The sequence below is a fragment of the Chanos chanos genome, chromosome 1, assembly GCF_902362185.1.
Source record: "Chanos chanos chromosome 1, fChaCha1.1, whole genome shotgun sequence".
Taxonomy (NCBI): domain Eukaryota; kingdom Metazoa; phylum Chordata; class Actinopteri; order Gonorynchiformes; family Chanidae; genus Chanos; species Chanos chanos.
In genome coordinates, this window is record NC_044495.1 from 49934029 (window position 1) to 49954377 (window position 20349).

General features: G+C 40.0%; 1 protein-coding gene across 1 annotated transcript; it reads right to left on the reverse strand.

Moving 5' to 3' along the window:
- Positions 1-4087: 4087 nt before the first annotated feature.
- On the reverse strand, positions 4088-19268 carry plcxd3 (phosphatidylinositol-specific phospholipase C, X domain containing 3). Its single transcript, XM_030789597.1, has 3 exons — positions 19166-19268; positions 6542-7250; positions 4088-4244 (listed from the first exon to the last, which is right to left on the reverse strand). The coding sequence occupies exons 1-3, from the start codon at positions 19266-19268 to the stop codon at positions 4088-4090; spliced, it is 969 nt and encodes a 322-aa protein (XP_030645457.1).
- Positions 19269-20349: the final 1081 nt, after the last annotated feature.

A 20349-nucleotide genomic window follows, 5' to 3' on the forward strand; every position in this document is an offset into this window, starting at 1 on the left:
ACTTTATGCTCGCGAACAAGATCAAATATGGTTTCTTTATCGTTTAAAAGAGCGCAGTTACACCGATGGTCCTAAAATTAGCTGCTCGTGACTTGGCTCTTTGTTATTTCTAAGTCCTACCGCGCTTTTGTGACTATAGATTATGGTTATGGTTCTACTAGCATTTTTTTTATAATGTCGTATAGTCAGTTTAATTTTTCTTTTGTTTTACATAGTTTGTGCCCGAGTGGAGCAATGCAGATGGGATCTGTGGCATGGTCTGAATTCCATTCTCAATGTGAACTAACCTCCCGCAGTGATCTAGTCTCCCTCGCAATTGAACGTAATCAGCATTTGACCAAATGGTCTGGGGGTTCCGGCGCTAAAACGTCGAGCCTGTCGCCTGTTCGGTGTTACAGTTTTACAGCTTTCGGTTTCTGCTTTGGTGTGCATTGGTCCTGAGCGCAGGGAGGCCTGGGCCATAAAAGAGAGGACTGGGATCAAAGGGGATGGGGATAGAGAGGCTGCGTGAGAGTGATAGAAAGAGATAAGGAAGCGTGAAAAAGAGGGAGAGAGTTAACACACCCGCAACTTTAATTACTAAGGAACGCTAAAGGTTAACAAATGTCCTATTCTTTCTGAAAGCTGCATAGTGTCTGCCCGACAACATTCATCATAGTACAACACACACACACACACACACTTAACAAGGGGCAGCTGAAGGATTAGTTAGATCATGTGACCAAGTCAAGGTCAGATTTCTGCTATCCTTTCTGCTGCCATGGCAACAATTAAACTTGATCGTCACTGCCATGAAATAATTGTATAATGTTATTTTTGAGAACAAATAAAAAGGTGTCAAAGGATCAAGAAATTCACCAGAGAAGAGGATTTATGTGTAAGCATGAACCAGCTGTTTGAACCATTTAAACTATCTGGAAAACAACAATAAAAGAAGACAAGAAGATAAAGAAAAAGATGTTTTGAACCTGAAAACCCTCTTGCCAGTTTTTTTTTATCTTATGAGAATGTTCTCCTCTGATTCCTCCAATGTAATTATTTGTTTACATAGAAATTCAAAGTCTAAGTACTGTTTCAATACTGACCCAGAAAGCATTCTGAGAGTATTTGAGAGATAAAGTAATTGTCCTCTTTCTTCTTCCAGTGAAAAGAATTCATTTGGGAATATGGGTATCTCTGCTCTGACTAAATCCAGATAGATCTGTCTAGTAAATTACACAGATAGATAGATAGATAGATCTAGCAGCAAAAGTCAGCGACGATATACAGTGCAGTAGCGGTGTCTAAGACAGTCTATAACAGTGCAAAATACAGTGCTGTCCACAGTGGTCCACCAGGAGATATTTTATGGTGGTGTGTCTGTGTCGGGCTGCGGCGATAGGGTGGTATTGAGGTGTGATCTAGAGAAGGAACATGGCAGAACTATAAGGAAACTCACTCATGTGAGCCGAATGTTTGCATGTTTGTTTTTCAGACCCCTCGCTAATGAATGCTAGTCGCATTTGGCTGACTTCTACAGTTTACACAGTGAGACACTGGTAAACATTGTACGCTCAGAGCTGAGTAATATTGCTGAACATCACAAGAGAAGCATTTCACATAAATCAAACCTCTACAGTACACTTCAGCAAATCAGGACCTGTGACATGTAGCCCATTTACAGTTTAATGAATAACTTGATTTCAGTAAACAAAATGATACATCAATACATTCTTAAGACAATGCTACTACAGTGTTGTATCTCATCTCAAATTAAATTTGTTTTGATAAGGTGCAAAGAATAATTCTTGTTTGCCGAGATCCAAGCTGCAAAATAACATTAACGCTATTGGCTGTATTTTAACGAGAGGGTGAATTTCAGGAGCATCTCCGCACATATTCATGGCGTATAACAGTCTAGATGTCGGATTAATCCGGTGGAATCCATTGAGAGCAGAATTAGGGAATTTTGTGCCGTTTCTGGAGCGTTGAAGGAGGAGTCTCACAGCTGCATCTGGGCAGACTGTTCTGTTCTGTGTTAGTACAGGCCAAAGGGATTCCTGCCAGAAGTGAATTGTAGTAATCAAGGCAAGATGTAATGATGGTATGAAGTCTTTTCTATAAATCTGACAGAGATAGATTTTTTTTGGGGGGGGGGGGGGGGGTTCCTTTTGGTTTGGATTCCGAAATTGTGTCAATTAATCTGCATTAATCTGAAATGTATGTTTTAACTAAATTGCTTTTGCATTTGCGTTCTGTTGAGGTTAGAGATAAAAGATAAACATACTGTCTTGTTTGGTTGATCAGTTTCAAATCAAATCTAGATACGAACTGGACTCAGTGTTCAAAAGTGTCCATTTATGTGTGATAATAATGTCATATGGCTTATGGAAATTTCAATATTGTCTTTTTTCAAATTGTTTTGCAGCTCTACCTGCTTTGGGTCTCTTAAGAGTATAACGGGAGGAGACTCAACAAGCTAGGGGTGGGGGTGCTTTTGGATTTTGGCAATTACAAGCAATTGCCCAAAATCCAAAAGAATCTGAAATAAACAGCGTGACAGATAAAAATGCATTATTTACATTTATTATACACAGGGCTCATTATGACAGAGGAACCACAGAACAGGGCCTCCTCAAAACACTAACAGATTTTTCACAAGAAACTACATGCAGCAGATAGACTTTATACTGACAAGAGATAGAGGCTCATCCAAACACTGCGGTCTGCAATAGAGGATGATAAAAAGATTGTCATTACATGTAAATAACTGAGAACAAAAAAGGTGTTTCACTGGAAAATATATCATTGTACATTGGACATTCATTCAGTTCTTTATTTTTTAATGAAGAGAGTTTAGAGTTAAATATATGTACATGTACAATTATTTGGCATGTCTACAGTCAGAAACATTTAGAAACTGCTCATGAGAAACTCCTTATATCATCTGAGAATAGCACTGTGATTACTAACGCTCAAAGCTATAACTCACTGAACAGCCATCCATTTTGTGAGTGTGTCATGTGCGTCATGTGTATTGTTTGTGTGTGTGTGTGTGTGTGAGTGTGTATTTTTAAATAGAATGCATGACAAACAGCATCAAAATACAGACCACTCAATACGACTCCTGCTTAAATATGTATTTTAGTCAGATCAGCACAGGTTTGATATTATGTGTTTTGATTCTTCACACTTGAATTACAAAGGAAACAAATATTACCGGTTTTCAAAAGACGGATGAAGAAGTTATGTGAAATATGTCACATTTTAGCTTAGTTTTTACAGTTACGTTTTTACTGTTCTTTTTTTATGTGTGTGTGTGTGTGTGTGCGTGTGTGTTTGACCATTTCACATGAAGAACGTTGTTGGTAATTTTTTTTCCCCAATGAGCGAAAAAACAGGCAGTGAAATATATCAAGTATTTCAGCTTTTTTGACATGAACAGCCAATAATTTACACTTTGGACATTAAAAACAGGCTGTGAGGACCACCATTCACCGTTACACCGAGGAGAACAATACATCAGATAAAAGAGAAACAGTACTGTTGTAGCCATTAACATATAAGCCGGTTTTATGTTTTGTCAGTTGACGTTTTTGTACAAGTTGGCAGTCTTACAATTTACTGTTACCAATGCGAACAAATCTACTGCAAGTTTGTCATCATCACATTCACTATACAAACAACATTTACTTGGAATGGAATATGTCTAGATTTTCACCATCGCTTCAGTCAAATGTAGGAAAATTTACCGACGAAAAACCTCCATGAATAGTGAGGGCTGATAATAGTGCAACAGATGGGAAGAAAAATCAAAGTGAAAAGAAAACAATTGACCCCCCCCCCCCCCGCAAATGAATTTATGCAAATTTTTCATTCTCTCAAGATAAAAAATAAAAATTATCAACAAAACAGTCAAAACCAGACCATTTGCAAAGCCCCTTAATTCCTCCCCCTTCCCCCTACCCCGGTCAAAAAGCATACTTCTGCCACTGTTAATTAGCCCTAAAAATTTTCAGAGGGACATCAATTCCTTCTGGAAAAAAACAGCAAATACAGAGTTGTGAGTGGGAGCTCACGGATGAATGGGGCGGAGCATGCGTGGCGTTCAGGTGGCGTTGTCTTCCTCTTCGTCCAGATAGTAGTTGAGGGAGATTACGGCACTGATGAAGTCACCAAGCTCCACAAAGTCAGCTGTGATGATGTTAACACCATTCTCACCAGGCCTCTGAGAACGAATCCACTGCATCATGCCAGGTAGAGCCCTGGAAACACACAGAGACATTGGGACGACTTGTTTTTAGGAAAAGAGAGAAAGAAAAAAGTGCCGCATGGTTATTCAGTTTTGTTATGAAGTACTTTGTGTAGTAGGTCATATACATTATGGATGAGAACATGCTATTGAATGATTTGGTCATTTTAAAAAAAATTACATCATAATCTGATGGAGCTCTCAACGGATCATAACAAATGTGAAATATGAATGAGTCAAGTGTGAATTTCCAGCTCCAGTTTTAAAAGCACTGGCATTTATAACAATCACAGATAAACAATTGCAGTGTCATCTTTTTTTAATGTATGCATGGTATGCATGCATACATTATGCATGCATGGTATGCATGCTTTTTTTAATGTATGCACGGTTCTTTTTCACTTTCTTAATTATCTATTTGAATAAATGAGTAAACACCAGTATATAGCGGCAATGGAGATCCACAGGTATGCACAGTTTAGGTGTCTTCTTGCTCTGACACACACTCCCCCTTCAGCTGCCCTAATTAAGGGCTCTGTAATTAGCTGAGTTAAATTTGGTGTGTTGGAGTTAGGAGAGGTCTAAAACATGCAGTACTTTAGGTCTCAATGTGTTGGATTGGGAAACGGCGGATTGCTATGCCACACTGTTAGTGCTAGTTTTATTACCTAACATGCCCAGAATGTGCCAAGCTATCTATCTAAACAGCAGGTCCACCACACCATCCAGAGGATCAGTTTTATAAATGTACAGGAGACATGAGCCGAGAAACCAGAATCACCCTTGTCTGTGGGGAGTTTTTAGTTTAGGAGCAGATCAACAGAGAGAGAGAGAGAGAGAGAGAGAGAGAGAGAGTGTGTGTGTGTGTGTGTGAGCGCTCAGACTCTCATATGTCACAAAACACTTCACTGCTCGGTAAAATGCTCTGAGATGATTCAGCATCTTCAGGGATATTTGCTAATAAGACACTAGCTCTCTGAGCTGAGAATACATTGAGCGCTATCCGTTAACTATGACTACCCTAGCACCTCAATTAATTATCCTATCCCACTCCTGCCACACGGGCACATTGGCTTCAATGATTTAAAAGTGGGGTGTTACAGAGGCCGATAACCGGGCCGCACTGGTGATTAGCAATTACATCCCCTTGTCAAAGATTTCCAGTTGAGTCTGAGAGAGAGAGAGAGAGAGAGAGAGAGAGAGAGAGAGACGGGGGGGGGGGGGGGGGGGGGGGATGGACTGTAAACAGCAGAAGCTAGGACTTAAGCGTAAGAGCAACCAGCAGTAACAGCGGTGATACAGACAGGCAAAGGCCTCTAGACAGGGCTTTAAAAAGCCAGGATGACTCAGGGTGTCGCTCCTACCCCTCAGCTAATGTCCCAGTTACACTGAGCAGAAATAATGCATTAGCTCACCCCTAAATGTTCAGTAATGCTTAGAACCCTCATGATGGAAAAAAAAATCTCAGTTATAGGTGATGAACTACGTGCTATAATCCATAAAATGACATATTTGGGATTAATTAAATAAATAAACACAATTCAACCTCCATGCGTTTAGTTTCAAGAGCATGCCCAGAAAATAGATGGTAACCACTGTCTTTGGTACAAGAACAATATCATCGTCTTAATTCAGCAGGTCTCATTTAATTGAGCCTTTGTCATGGGCGATTGTTTTAGCTAGTGTAAAATCAGCAATCAATATATTTGTAAAAGCACCAGAGGTCATTGATTGATTTTGCATGTATAAAGAATGTTAATGTGAGCAGATTAAATGCTATGAGCTCTGAGGAAATCAGAATAATAGACAAACCATACAGATTCCAAGAAAGTCAATTAGTCTCAAGAGAACTCCTACGCTATACAGTGTGGATTAAATGAATATCACTATTGGCGTCTCTGTATTGTCCATAAAATGGGCCTACAGAACCACTGCTCTTCTTCCTGACTGGAGAGCAAATACATCATGCATATAAATGCGTAAAACTACAAACAAGTCATTTATACTGTATACTTGATTAGGCAGCTCCCCAGTTTTGTTGCCTTTATTTTCAACAAGCACACTAAGAAACAAGCTAGTTTAGAATTCGGGAGACTGGAAGTAATTTGGTTCACATAACAGAGACTGTTCAAATATTTGCTTATACATGGCACTCTGCCCTTTTGATGGGCTACAGCGCTGTTTTCTGAGACTGTTTGATTGCCCCAAGTATTCTTTAGAGGGTAGCTTCTACCATGGTAAAAAAAAGAAAGGAAAAAAAAAAAAGGAATTTAATTGTTTTAATTGTATGCTCTGTGAAACCTAACCCACCTCTCTGTGATGGTCTCTCTCAGACCACTGGCCACGCCCTTCATTACCGTGCTAGCTTTGGGCGTAAGGACCACCTGGGACACGAAGAAGGTGCCCTTACGTCTCCTGTCTGTCACCGAAGCCTGCAGGAACTGGATGAGCTTCTCAGGATCTGTGGTGTTGGCCCAAGGCGCGGGCATCATCTGCCCCGGCCACAGGAAAGGCACCTCCAGGGCCATGGGGTTGTGATAGAAGACCAAAACCTGGTACTCTTTCTCCCAGAGGTACTTCAGACTGACTTCCTGGGCAAATATAACTGGGCAGAGGCGGTCACCGAAGATGGTACGGAGCATCTGGACCAGCTTCTCATGGTGGAGGTTCTGGACACCATAGAAGTGATTAAAGTCCAGGAAGACCACCTCACGGGCGTGGGAGGCCAAGAACGTGCTGATCTGCTCCAGGCCTTCGCGTACGGTGGCGCTAAACAGACCATGAGCAAAGTAAAGCTCGTTGTCGGGATCTCTGGGCTTGGTGGAGATACGCAGGTCAAAGAAGCGGATGCCTGCCTCCAGCTGACTGGTGAAGTTCATGGTTTGAGTGGCTAACCACTTCCTCATCAACTTTTTCGCCACTGTACCAAAGACAGAGACGAAATTCTGCACTGTCTCGGGCTGCTCGGGTCCGACAGGAGAAGCCTCATCAATGTAGAAACTGAAAGAGTCATGAGAACCTGAAAGAGAGAGCAAGAGAGACTTTGTTAGTTTCAACACATCATAAACTGATTTTCTGTGTGCAAGGAAGTGGGAAAACCGCAAGTCATTCTTGTTGTATTCAAACACTTATCCAATCACAATTGCCTTTCTTATGTGCAACGACAGGAAGTAGAAAATCACTGACACACGAGTCTTTGACGACGTCAATAGCTTGCATCCCATCTGCTCAAGAAGAAAAGAAGAGATTCTAGTCTGTGTGTTTCAATTCAATTTTCATTCTCCTGTCACCACTTTTCTCAGCTCTCTACACACAAATCTCTTCAACAGTAAACACGTGGATGATCTGACTATTCTCCTTGGCTTCGCACAGAAACGGTGACAATAATGCAGATGTTGAATTTTCTTTAAAAAAAAAAAAGAAGTACACACTGTACATTTATCTACCAAAGGTAAAAGAACTGGACAGATTTCTGATGCCAAGATGAAATATTCTGCCATACTGCTGTTTTGGCATCAAAAATTTAAGCAATAGTCCACCAAATGGACTGGATTTTTCTCCAAAGCAAGAGATCAACAGAAATAGTATTAAAGAGCATAGCTGCATTTCAAGACATTTTCATCAGAATGTGACTGGCTTTGAATCCGTTTCCTATCTGTTCAATGCCTCAAAAAAAAAATTTCTGTTCTGGTGCAACTTTTATCGATCACATTTCATTCCAAGACTGCCCTGTCAGACATATAAATTGCTTATGCATATGAAATGCCGCTGCATTTCGTGTTAAAAATCTACTTGGTAAGAGATTCCAATTTTGAAGCGGCATCGAAAGCAATATGAAAACGAAATATGCAATGTTAAAGTGTTGTTCAGTCAGTACTTTGAAACTTCATCCAACATCATTGGAAAAACATTTCCGATGATACGTAACGCCACAAGAAAAGAACAAAACATTCCAACATTGTAATTTTGTTTAAAATGCAGTAACATTACAAGCTGACTATTATTAAACAGTACATTTTTAGTTTAATTGCATCACAATGTTCCACCAAACTTCTTAGCTGGTGAGATTTGATCCAATTCAGCAGGGACGTAAGGACAAGATCAGATAAATCTACTATAAAAATGCATCAGAGGTGCCAGGAAAAAGTAAACATTTTTTAATTTGGTGGACTAACCCTCAGAGAGCCACATTGAGCTACAATTTGTTTGTTGAAGTCTTCCATGAGAATAAGAGAGAGAGAGAGAGAGAGAGAGACAGAGACAGAGAAAGAGAGAAACAGTGGCAGACTCATATAAATAGTGTCAGAGCTCCTAGCATTTATGCTGGTGGGTCTGGTACCCAAAGAGATAAGGGGTATCCTGACAGGGTCTTAAAAACAGACTGTCTGGGGGGGTGTAAGCTCTACATGTTTATGTTTATTTTCACCAGATTTGTCTTTGTATGACACAAGAATGACAAATATATGGTTTATTTCATAGGCGATACAGGTGTAATGAATACAGTTACTTGTCCATCACCTCGCCTTGCGTTCATTCTTGAGTTTTTACCAAGAACTGAACAAGTCCTGCTCTATTGTCACTATGGAGCTATAGAAGGAGTTAATTGCATCTCTATTCTAGTCAGCACATCTTTAAAATGAGTGCCGAGAGGCTTTTATATAGGTTTTTTTCTCTCTTTTGAATATGTGCACCCTGGAGTTCTAAGTCAGTTTGCATTCAGCCTTGAGTGGTGACCATCAGTGCTACCCACAGGGCGAACTATTGAACAAATGTGGTTCCTCCAGACTACAGCAACAATCACCTCAACAAGAAAATGATGGGAACGCTGTATGTAGCTTTTAACAAGCCCAGGAGTGGCCCTTAACAACACTACTGCAAAGAAAAAATAAAAGCGAGAGAGAAAGAGAGAGAGAGAGAGAGAGAGAGAGTGAGAGAAAGTGAGATGGAGAGAGAGAGAGAAAGAGAACAAGAAAGAGAATGAGAGAGGGAGGGAGAGAGAGAGAGAGAGAAACTAGACAGGGAAATTGTACATAAGGGTGAAGTCATACAGGTTGCATATGTTGAAGTGAAGAAAAAATGTCAGGTGCTTGGGTCTCTGTAACATTTCAGCAGCAATTACCTGACTCAACTCAAAGAGCCTGTCAACCATCAAATGACTCACAGGACCCCTTTCTAAAGCCAGGGGCTGAACAGGCAATGAGGAAAACATGTAAGCAAGAACACAGGTTTTCATTAAGCTCAGAATACATCTGTCAGATTCAGATGAATGAAATTCATTTCGCAGCTCAAATTTCCTGCTGCTTCCTCTGACAGTCATGATCAGTGGATTTATCAAACAAAATGGAGAAGATTCTGGTCAAATATCTATAATGTGTGTATGGGGTCAGGGAATAGAATATATTATTTATTATGATAAAGCACATTCAGAGGAGCATTCATCATATATAATGTAGGAGATGTTTCTTTACATATATCAAGACTTGAATTTTCATTATAACAAAAGACTCCGCTGATTCTGTTTTGCTATCTATTATCTCCTATCTAGTTTTCTCAATGCACTCATGCATTTCTCCACATTATTATTTTCAAGGGGCCTTGAAGACCTCCATAGAGATGTGGTTTTGTCAAGCATTAAACAGTATGTCACAGTTGCTTTGTTACGCTGTATTTCACTGATTTAGAGGTTTAAATGGGCCTGATATTTGGCAATTAACCTAAGGGTTTTGTAAGTGACCCTCCTGCCCAATGTATGGGCATGTACATGTGTATATATATAAATATACATTCATGATCATAAATTTGGTTCATAAAACCACAATGGTTAATCTATCTATCTATCTATCTATCTATCTATCTATCTATCTATCTATCTATCTATCTATCTATCTATCTATCTATAATGTATTGAAACTGACTACCTGAAGCAACCAACTACCACTGAGTCTCCGTATTGACGTGCAGATATTCAGTGTGTTACATATACCGACAAAAACACCAAATCCCATTAGTTTGTGTGGAGTGGAATGTCATTATGAAAAACAGGACACAGCCAACAACAATTTTATAATGTCAAGTTTGGATCACCTTACTGCTACCCAGAGACGGGTCAGATTAGAACTGATTACTGTATTGTGTATGCCTTTGTGAAGGAAATCATTTACATATTTCTAAATGACAGAGAGTTATGGTATTACAAAAACAATGAAACAGATCTTTTGTTTGTAAGATGTACTGATGACGCAATAGAAGAGAGGATGTTGACATGAAATTAAAAAAAAAAAAAAAAAAAAGCAAAGGAGCCTTCTCTGACATACGAGGCGAATACAGGGAGAAAGATCATGGCCCTTTTTTTTTTTTTAACAAAGGCTTTATATATACATAGCCCTATTTCATGTCTCCTTCAAAAGCATTTATAATCGTAACCCTCATGAATATGCATAAGGACAATCCCATTTATCTCGTGCGACTGGAATGAAGCCAATGCCGTTTGATCAGATTCCTCTTTTGTTTGTATTTTCCTGATGGCTGAAATTTTTGCATATGTTGAAGACCGCTGTACATACAGTGAGCTGATGTTTTGAGGGGAAACTTGAGTTCTAAAGGATGTTTGTTCACCAAAGCTAACAGTCTCTCTGCTCTGTGTAAATTCAAACTTCATTCACTTCCCCCTTTCCCCTATAATCATTTTCATAAACCCTTCTCGCAGATCTGAATTTGTAAAAGGCGGCATTGCCCAATGAAATTTGTGTGTGTTTGCCCCTAAGATGCACTGGTAACTGGCTAATCGGTGCATGAATGTTGTTTGCTTTGTGTCACTTGTAATTTGTTGCTTTAATTCAAAAGAGCCACAAAAACATCCTGTCACGGAGGACCCTTAAAACCAATACTACTAGATTTTTGTGAACACGTCACGCAAAAAAAAAAAAAAAAAGATCAAACGAACACGCCCATCGGCAGGAATCACACAAGTGGGTGGAGCCACCAATGATAGTCTCAAAAGCTCTTTGAAAATTTCTGTTGTTGCAGACTGAGTCGTAATTTAGAACTGAAGCGCTGTGGTCTGCAGGGAAAGAGTAGAGTCTAATCCCCCGTCTCACCTATAGACCATTACCACTGCACAGATCTACACATTTCTACACAGGCAAAGAGTAGAACAACAAATCACTCCAGTTACACCTCCTTTGGTCTTTTTTCATCCTTCTTTCTCTCTGTTTAGCCCCTTTATCTCTCCACCAGCTTTCTTCCTTTACTCTGCTCCCCTGAATAGCTTTGACTCTGTCTCATTCTCGATTCCCTCTCTGAAAGTCGCAATCTGTTCAAGTTTCATGATCATTAGCGACCAATTCAGTTAGGGGTTCTGTGGCCACTAATTATAAAAGAATATAACTTACAGTTGTTTTATGACCATAACATAATAATAATATGTATTTCACTTGTGCATATTGGGCTCTGGGTAAACTTAATAATGTCTGTTGGATGCTGTGAACTCATCTCAGCTGTATTTACTGAGCTTTATTCCCGCTCACTGGTCATAGGGAAATTCAAGAAACTGTGTAATAAGTGAGTTAGGAAATGTATAATAGTAAATGTAATGTTGTTTGTTGAAGCAAAGCCAAGCACTACAGGCAACGTTATACTGGAAAAAAAGAGCAATGATAATTTCTTTTTCATTTCCAGATAAAGTCTCTGAAAAAAAAAAAAGAAAAAAGAAACTTTAGAAACAACTGGGCCGGGCATTTGGCGTATTTCTCTGATAATGTAAGCATTCATAACAGCCCTGAGATTCACATCTCACTGCTCAAGAGTTATACCACAGGGGATCCACCCAAGCATTCACTGTTACAGCAACAAAGAGCAAAAAAAAAAAAAAAAAGAAAAGAAAAAAGGAAAAAAGACATCATTACAGGAAAAAGTGTCTCTTTTCCCCCCAGTGACTTAGCAATTTCATGTTCTGGTCACTTAATCTCTTCCATTTATCTTGTTTATTGAGACATCGGAGGCAGAAAATCCCCTCTATTTGAGCCTGAAGTATGGGATTAATGGCTGAACAATTGGACGAACAGACAGCTGTAATACTTTGAATCTGACAAGAGCTGTGCCAACCCACAGAGGGCTGATGGGAGAACAATTTTTCATTCTGCAAGTGGTCAGCTCGAAGTAACTGAAATCATTTTCTCTCCCCCATAAAAGAGCCCACCCATGCTACGCCTAGGTTTGATGAGTTATTAGATTCCAAAAAAAAATGCGATGTTTATAATAAAATAAAGAGTTCATTCAGAGCACACTATAATGAACCAAAACTTGAGCTTTAGAAAAACAGCAGAAAACATGTCATGACAAGTCTATAATGATCGTTATGTGTGTGCAGTACAGTTTTAACAATGTCTAATTAACTCTAACAGTGTTTATTTTGTCCCGCTGTGACTCTGGGCCAGCATTTACATTCTCAAAGTTAATTTAACTCTGGTGACTAAGTTCAAAGGGTGCTTAGGGGTCTTGTCAGACTAATGTGAAACTGAAAATAGATGTGAGACGTGAAAAAAACAAACACACAAAGAAACAAACAAAAAAAAGCTACGTTTAGTGTGAAAGCTGAGTTTACGTCGTAAATAAAATTCATAATAACCAAGATACTTGTGAGATTTAGTGGCTTCATTTGTATGTATTCACTTTGTTTCTGTGAGCAAAACAAATAACACAGCCAAAGAATATTGTTTGACAACTATTGTGACCCTACACTAATTAAAATATTGGTTTTACACATGGCTTGTGTAAAAACTAAAAGCTTTAATAAATCAAGCCATTAGTACTTTATTGCGTCCCTAATGATGCAATACCTGGATAAAATCGGCACTACACAAGCTTTGCCATTAGAGAATTGGAGGGATTAGTTCTGCAACGGACTATCCACCAAATGTTTCCCTTGAACAAAAAGCAAGCACCCCCCCCCCCCCCCCCCCCGGCTTTTTTTTTTTTGAACATTCTAACAGCCAGTCACTGCATTTCTCAATATCTGAAAGTTCTGGCATATTCCCTTGTGGCTTACAATACAATACATAACATGACTCAAATCCAAGGCTGTTGTCATCTGACAAAAACATGTGTTCCATAGAAACACTGACGAAAACTACAGGGTGTGATCAAGAGGAAATGCTCTGTCCTTCTCTTCAGTAAAAGGAGGAATCTGGGTTGAGGTTCTGACAAAGAGATGATGACCTTAAAAGAAAGTGTTTGAACAGCTCATCGCTGGCGGCATCTAAGCCATAGGGGCACCCATTGTTCTGCAGAGACTCACCCAGCATTTGGACAAAAATCCAAACATATACACAGAGTATTGCAGTATGCGACGGTATATATTGGCCAAAATGCTAAGATACTGATTGCTTGTTTCTAAAAATGGTGCGTTTCCAACGGCTTCAACAGAGCAGCCTGCTTCCTTAATGTTGTACCCCGTGTTAAAAGGCACAGTTTCTGTCTCGACACCTCTGTCTGAACTATTTTTCCCCCAATTTTGAATTTTATCGTTGAAACAAATAGCCGTGCAGTTATTTACACAAACACCTTTCCACATGGTGACTCATTCATTTGGCCTTCCTGTCACTCCTGTTACAGCAACACAATACCCCCCCTTGTTTCAAAGCCTTGTACAGGTCACTGCAGTTAGATCATGAACCCATCAAATCTCCTATTCACCAGAACAGAGTCTGACGTTGGCCCAGTCTCGTGGCGTACAATGAGACTTGTCAGAGAGGGAATGAGGAACAAGCATGGCGAGGAGTCTGCATCTGTTACCCTTAAAGGCCCTACCACCAGTCACACGTCCCTGACAAGTGGAGACGGGGGACACAGGTGTCCGTCAGCAGGCAAACAAATAACAGAGCGCCACTGGACCAACTGGACGACAAAGGGAAGAGTAGAGCAAGATCCTGACCTTGCCTCAGGTCGGCTTTTATTTCAAAGCTGACAATAGTGCTATACTGTTTGCCTCTGTGTATGTGTATGTGTGTGTGTACAGGTATGTGTATCTATGGCTGCTTGCTTCTTGTTTAATGCAGCTTTTTCTCAACAGTTCTTTTTGAATTGTTGAAAAGGTACGCTTAGACGTCTTTAAAAAAAATTGTTATAATTGTTGGGAATTTCAAGGTTAGACATTAAACTAGAGGGAAAAAAAGACGTTTGTTCATGTTCCGGGCTGCTCTAAAGATGATATAATTTCTATGACGCCATTCAAAACAAACAGAAATCAAGATGAAATCAACAAATGCATCTAATCGCATACAGCAGAGCTCCTGATATTTTCTTGGTTTTGACCTCTTGAGATGAAGAGAAATTGGAACCTACCAGGCTCTACGGTGACATTCATAATTACACAGTTCAAGGCCACAGGGACTGAAATTGAGTTCTCAGACAGAGAAGGACTGTGATGATACATCTAGAAGCCAGTGACTGAAGAAATTGGGAGATAAGAACGCGCCAGTACAATCTCCCTGTGTTAGATGTAAAACAACTCAAAGCTGAAGAAACACAGAACACACACTGACAAATCAACTAGGTTTCAGTTTTTTTCCAGATAGATATGAATGGCAAAATGTCTGAAGATGACCAGCACCAGGTTAATAGGTAAGACTGCCAAAAGACAGGAAATGCACTCATAATGTTACTGCCATATGTTTGGACAGACTGTCTTCTGAGAATATTTCATTAAAACAGTAGAAGGTATTGGTTTGTGTGTAATGACCTCACTACATTCTATGATTGTCAAAGTATTCTAGGAACTTCTGCAGACTAGGGCAGAATTATTTTGACATAGTATTTACCTGCTGTGTTCTTATATTTCCGGAAATTTCTCAGAACCTTAATTGGTTACCCGGGACACGAAAATGCACAAAGGCATTTATGACTGAAAATGCACAAATCACAAATGCGCACTGAAATTCAGAGGTTCATGTAATTGGCTAGAATTAAAACTGACCTTTGAAGTTTTTTTCCTTCCTAAAACGTTGACTCACCAATCATGAATAAAACACTTTTTGGCAGACTTAGCTGTAACATAAGGCTTAGCAGCAAGAGGCTACAAAGCAACATGCCACACTCATTAACCTGAGATTTGTGATAAAAAATCCTGGACACACATGAAGGTCTGCACTAACGTCAAGTGGCTAAACCCAACACATCAGGTAGGCAGTGAATAATAATTGTCTGAAGACCAGCTCATTCCCTGGATAGTATAGAAGATTTACAGACCATTAACATCTTCCTTTTGAGGTAGTGACATGGGTAGCTTTTATTTACCCTTATTTACCCATTACACTCTGCATAAGTATAAATTATAAAGAAGCACAACAGAATATAATATATCTTACCACTTTGATCATTATGACAAGTTTGTTTAATTTAAGTGGTACAAAAACAACATAGAAATGAGTTTTGTGTAATGCATTCACCACTTGCTGTTTGTTTGACGCTCATCATGAATTTGATGCCTACTATAATTTTGTTTCTTTGAGAAAAGACATGTACTGGCTTGTGGGCCTGTGTGGGAATAGTGGAGAGTAGTTGCCTCAGCTTTGGGTAAAAATGCTCTCATTTTCACAGGCAGTAGTTCCATTCCCTTTAATCTTTTTGTACATCTGAAAGTGCTGGACAAATGTAAAAATATTTACAACATGATAATAACTTCATGACACTTTCTGATTGGCTCGTTGGCATGTTATTGGGTTTTCTCAAAAACCATCTAGTATATCCAAATCTTCTAGAAAATCCAAGGCTTTGGGAGAAGAGGGCAATTTAGGATTGATCCTGTGATGTCACTTAAAGGTTCAAGCGAGTGAAGCTGCTCGTGTCACTAATCTGACTTCCACGGACCACAACCGTAGTTGCTAAATGTTTTCCCCTGTGATCTGGCAGCCAGTGGGTTTTGACAGCTTAAGTGGAAAAAATCGTGCCCTCTAGTTATGTTACACATAGCACAAGCAGAGAAAATCAATGCCTCAGTGGTTCACAGCATTGGGGTGAGGAAGAGCAGAAGCTTCTACAATTATCTAAGCGAACAGCCAAGGAGGCTAGAAATCTGTTCAAAGTAGAAGACCAGTGATCTAACTGGCTGGTGGTTCAGTTAGAAAGAGGTTCTAATTCTACATTTAAAGTGATTGGGGAGAAGCGCGTCGTCCTCACGGTGTCTCAGGACAGAAAAGATACAACCTCAGAGAAGAAGCACATATCTTTTCCGTGTCTTTCAGAACGGACAGGAAACTTTCTACTGAAAAGTTGGGGAAAAAAAATCTATATTCCCTGAAGTTTTAAGAGATATTTTCATGCGGGTGGCACTCACTTCTGCAGACTGTCTCATATGCTGCACTACGCGCAGCGAAGCATGCGAGGCAGATTCAATTTATGTGAGTCAATGGGACAAACTGCTTCTTCAATGCAACTCTGCTCCCTGCTGGGTTTATCTCCTTGTCATTTATAACCAATGTTTCTCAGGTTCTGCCCGTAAAGATCTACTGGAAAGCGCAATTTATACTTCTGCCCTATTCAACCGATTCAGTTTAACAGCTAATTATCCTTACGGGCAAATCCTTGATTAGTTGAATCAGATCCTTCAATTCTGGGCCGGCATTAAAAACGACATTTCCTTAGGATCTTGGGAGGGGTGTTCCAAATTAATGCTTTAGAAGTCCGGTCCCAGGGACCCATCACACAACACTTTTTTTTTCCAGCGCTTCTGCACCTGATTCATCACAGTAAGGATGTAGAGCTTTGTAAAGTTAAGTCAGACGGGTTGGTATCACGCTTAATCGGAAACTACTGAGGTCTTAAGAATGAGCTCACAGTGAACGGTGTGGAAGTTTGGTGTGTGTGTGTGTGTGTGTGTGTGTGCAGAGCATAGTGACTGTTTTGAAGTTATGAGATGATCCATGGCAGGAGACCGGCTGTGTTTTGTCAAAACTTAACGTCGTTCGCAGTGGCCTGTCCCTGACACGCAATCGGGGAATCAAACTAATTGAGGAATAACGGTCTGATTTGGACATGGCTCGCAGTTAATTAGTCCCTCCACCAAAGGGGTGAAATCAGCGGCACAGCTGCTAATCAGTGGGACTAATCAAAGCCTGGAGTTCTGAAGGCCTGTAAGACTGATTGCTCATGTCCTCTTTCTCTCAGAGACCAAAGCCACGCACCATCTCAACAATGGGCCTCTCCCTGTCTCCTCTCCATCACAAGCAATGTTTTAAATGTTACTAGATGGAAGAAATCAAAATGATAGCTAATCCGGTGATTTTTCATATCCTCACGGTCTTAACAGAGCCATTAAAGGATCGGGTTGGTGTCTGAGAGTACTGAACATGAGCTGCGAAACCTCTACATTCACTCAACACAGTGGATTTCTTCTTAAACCTACCACACTGGTGTATGTCCACATCCTTCAACTTCTGGCTCCCCCAGTGTTTCCATATGTTTGTGCAAGTGTGGTTTATATGACTTACAGGGATGCTACAAATGGTGAATATAAGGTCTTAGCAGTTAAGGCAAACCCATTGTGACGCAGCTGACCTTCAGTTAGTGTTCAGCACCGCCAGCTTGAAACTGTATTGGCCATAACATTATGCATTGTACATTTCTTCATAAATGATGAACAGATATATCATAACATAATGGTTAATGTTGAATAGAGCAACAAAGCAAAGCTGACTGATAAATGGATACGAAGCCATGGCAGAGACATGTTGGTTTCTTCATTCTCTGATTGTATTGAAGGTGACCACTAATGGAAAGCATCAACACAAACATATGGACTTTCAGTCAAAGATTTGGATACTGAAATTGCCAAACATATACCTTCAAGAAAGGGTAACCCTTTCATAACCCTTTCTTCCTGAAAGGCCAATGTGCCACTATGTTAATCTGACACCTAGCAGTCACCTACTAATCAAACCATTAACATAACATGGTGAGAGGTCTCTGTGGTTAATCAGTCTCTTCAGTTACAGTTACAGTCTCTACAGTTAAGCACTGGGATGCAATGAAAACGTATGCACCCATTGGTGCTGCAGGAATTTGCTTGCGCATCGTCAACTACAGTAATTAGTTAGGCTTCCCAGTTAAAAACGCTGGCGATAATGTGTTACCTATAGTAGCCTACCTGCAGTAGAAAAAAAAGTCATCTATCTTAATAGGAATATTACAATGAACTCTCAAATGTAACAGACGACTTCAAAAAGAGTGAAATAATTACTTCTGTGATATAAAACAACTGGAGGCAAAAGAAAGCTGCAATAGACTACTTTCTGCACGAACCCCGAAGCTTCACCTTAAGTGCACAACCACATAGCCGCAGCATGCTGTCAAAACGTTGGGTCTTAATGGATTCCATTTCAGCACTATTTCCGAAATCATTTCCTCACGCCCCTCCCGTTTAACTCCTTTCAGATGCACAGTTAATAACGTCGATAACGTATTAAAGCTTGAATTGTTGAAAGGAAATGTAAGCTACCCATACACACACACACACACATACACACACACACACGCACGCTCGCTCGCACAGATTTCAGATGTTGGCCCTTAAGCAACAAGTGTCATGTTCATTTTACGTCAAATCTGATCCTAAGCTCAAGCGTGTTCAGCGTTAGTGTATTATCACTACCGTAGGCTAAGAAACATTATCAGGAAAAGGGAATTTTAACATGCAACTAACATAGTTGTTTCAGTTAGAGGTTACAAATCTTTAGATTTAATGACCTTACTAATAATATTACTAATCCGTAAACACACCGGGCTGACGGTGACATTAGTTCTATTTAGACTGCGGTGCAGTTATGTTCACATATTTGTGAAACAGACCGAATCCCTCACTAAAATTTGCAAAATGTGTGCGCTCTCTCTGTGAACATCAAACCTTGCCGCTGCAATTAATAACGCAAAAATAGCACTCACCAGGTATAGCCAGGTTGGTGAGGGGAATACTGTGCAGGTTTTCTGGCAAACTTGCCATCCAATCTGCAAAACGGAGATCGTGCCTCCCTTGAGACGAAGCCATGCTGCTGTTCCACCGGTGTTGGTTGCCCGTTCCTGCGTGGAGTGATCTCTCCAAGCTCGCTCCTCTCATTCAACGAGACCGAGCGCGAGTTCACAGAGCGAGCGTTGCCACACCCCCGGGAAGGCGCACACACATATAATAATATCACAACGTTCCGACGTTCTCATTTAAAAATAATAATAATAGTAAGTTAACAGTATCTTTCACCCAATTACTGTTATATCTCTTTTGTTTCCCTTTCTGTGCCTTTTTACTTCTTGGATATGTGTGAAATTAAACCGTGCGCTGGCATGGCGCACATGGATTTGATTAATTCGTTTGATGTCATTCATTAAATACGCGATCACTGTATAACACAGAGCAGTTTTCCCCATAAGGATAACCATTCACCGACGGAGTTACGCTTTATGTTTAAGTGTCGCTGTCCATGGCTGTAGTGCTGATTTTGCAAGGTGATATAAGGCACCAAAAAATCAGTAACGATCAAATCATTAACAAGGAAATCTGTGGAAGCAAGTGTGATGTTCTCCACTTTTAAAATTACATAGACACACAGTGTCTTTCATAAGCCCCTCCCTCCCTCCACATTCCTTTGATGACCTCTACACGTTTCTCTACCTTAAAGTCTGTTTGAAATTAGTTGTAAGTCGATAGTCGGTGTATAAACCTCGGTGATTGGCTTTCCAGTGACACATTCAGGTAAAATAACATATTTGACAAATTAACGTGAAAATGTACTTATACGTGTGCTTTACAATTATCTATGGTAGAACAGGCAACTGCCGTTTGGGAGTTTGTACCTGGCGTAGGTTGACATCGTTTCAGCTACCACATCGCTTGCGCAAAACTTTTCCTTCATTTGCAAGCCGTGCGGTTAGTGATGGGTTTTTTTCGCGTAAACGGCTACCTGGATTATTACTCGTCGGCATTCAACGAATAATTCCATCTGAGAGATCATTAATAAATCTTATTTGTTCAGAATGTACTTGTTGAAGTAAAACTCTAGTTTGGAAAAGTCTGCGAATTTAGACATCATCTGTCCGTTTTGTCTTTTTCTGAACACATCTGTATTGCCATAAAT

Bases quoted from the DNA above. Each gene is read 5' to 3' on its own strand.
- plcxd3 (XM_030789597.1), bottom strand. From the start codon at position 19,268: ATGGCTTCGTCTCAAGGGAGGCACGATCTCCGTTTTGCAGATTGGATG. The intron at 7,251-19,165 runs GTGAGTGCTATT...TCTCTCTTTCAG, and splicing joins CACCAACCTGGCTATACCTG to GTTCTCATGACTCTTTCAGT. The intron at 4,245-6,541 runs GTGGGTTAGGTT...GTGTGTTTCCAG, and splicing joins AGAGAGACCATCACAGAGAG to GGCTCTACCTGGCATGATGC.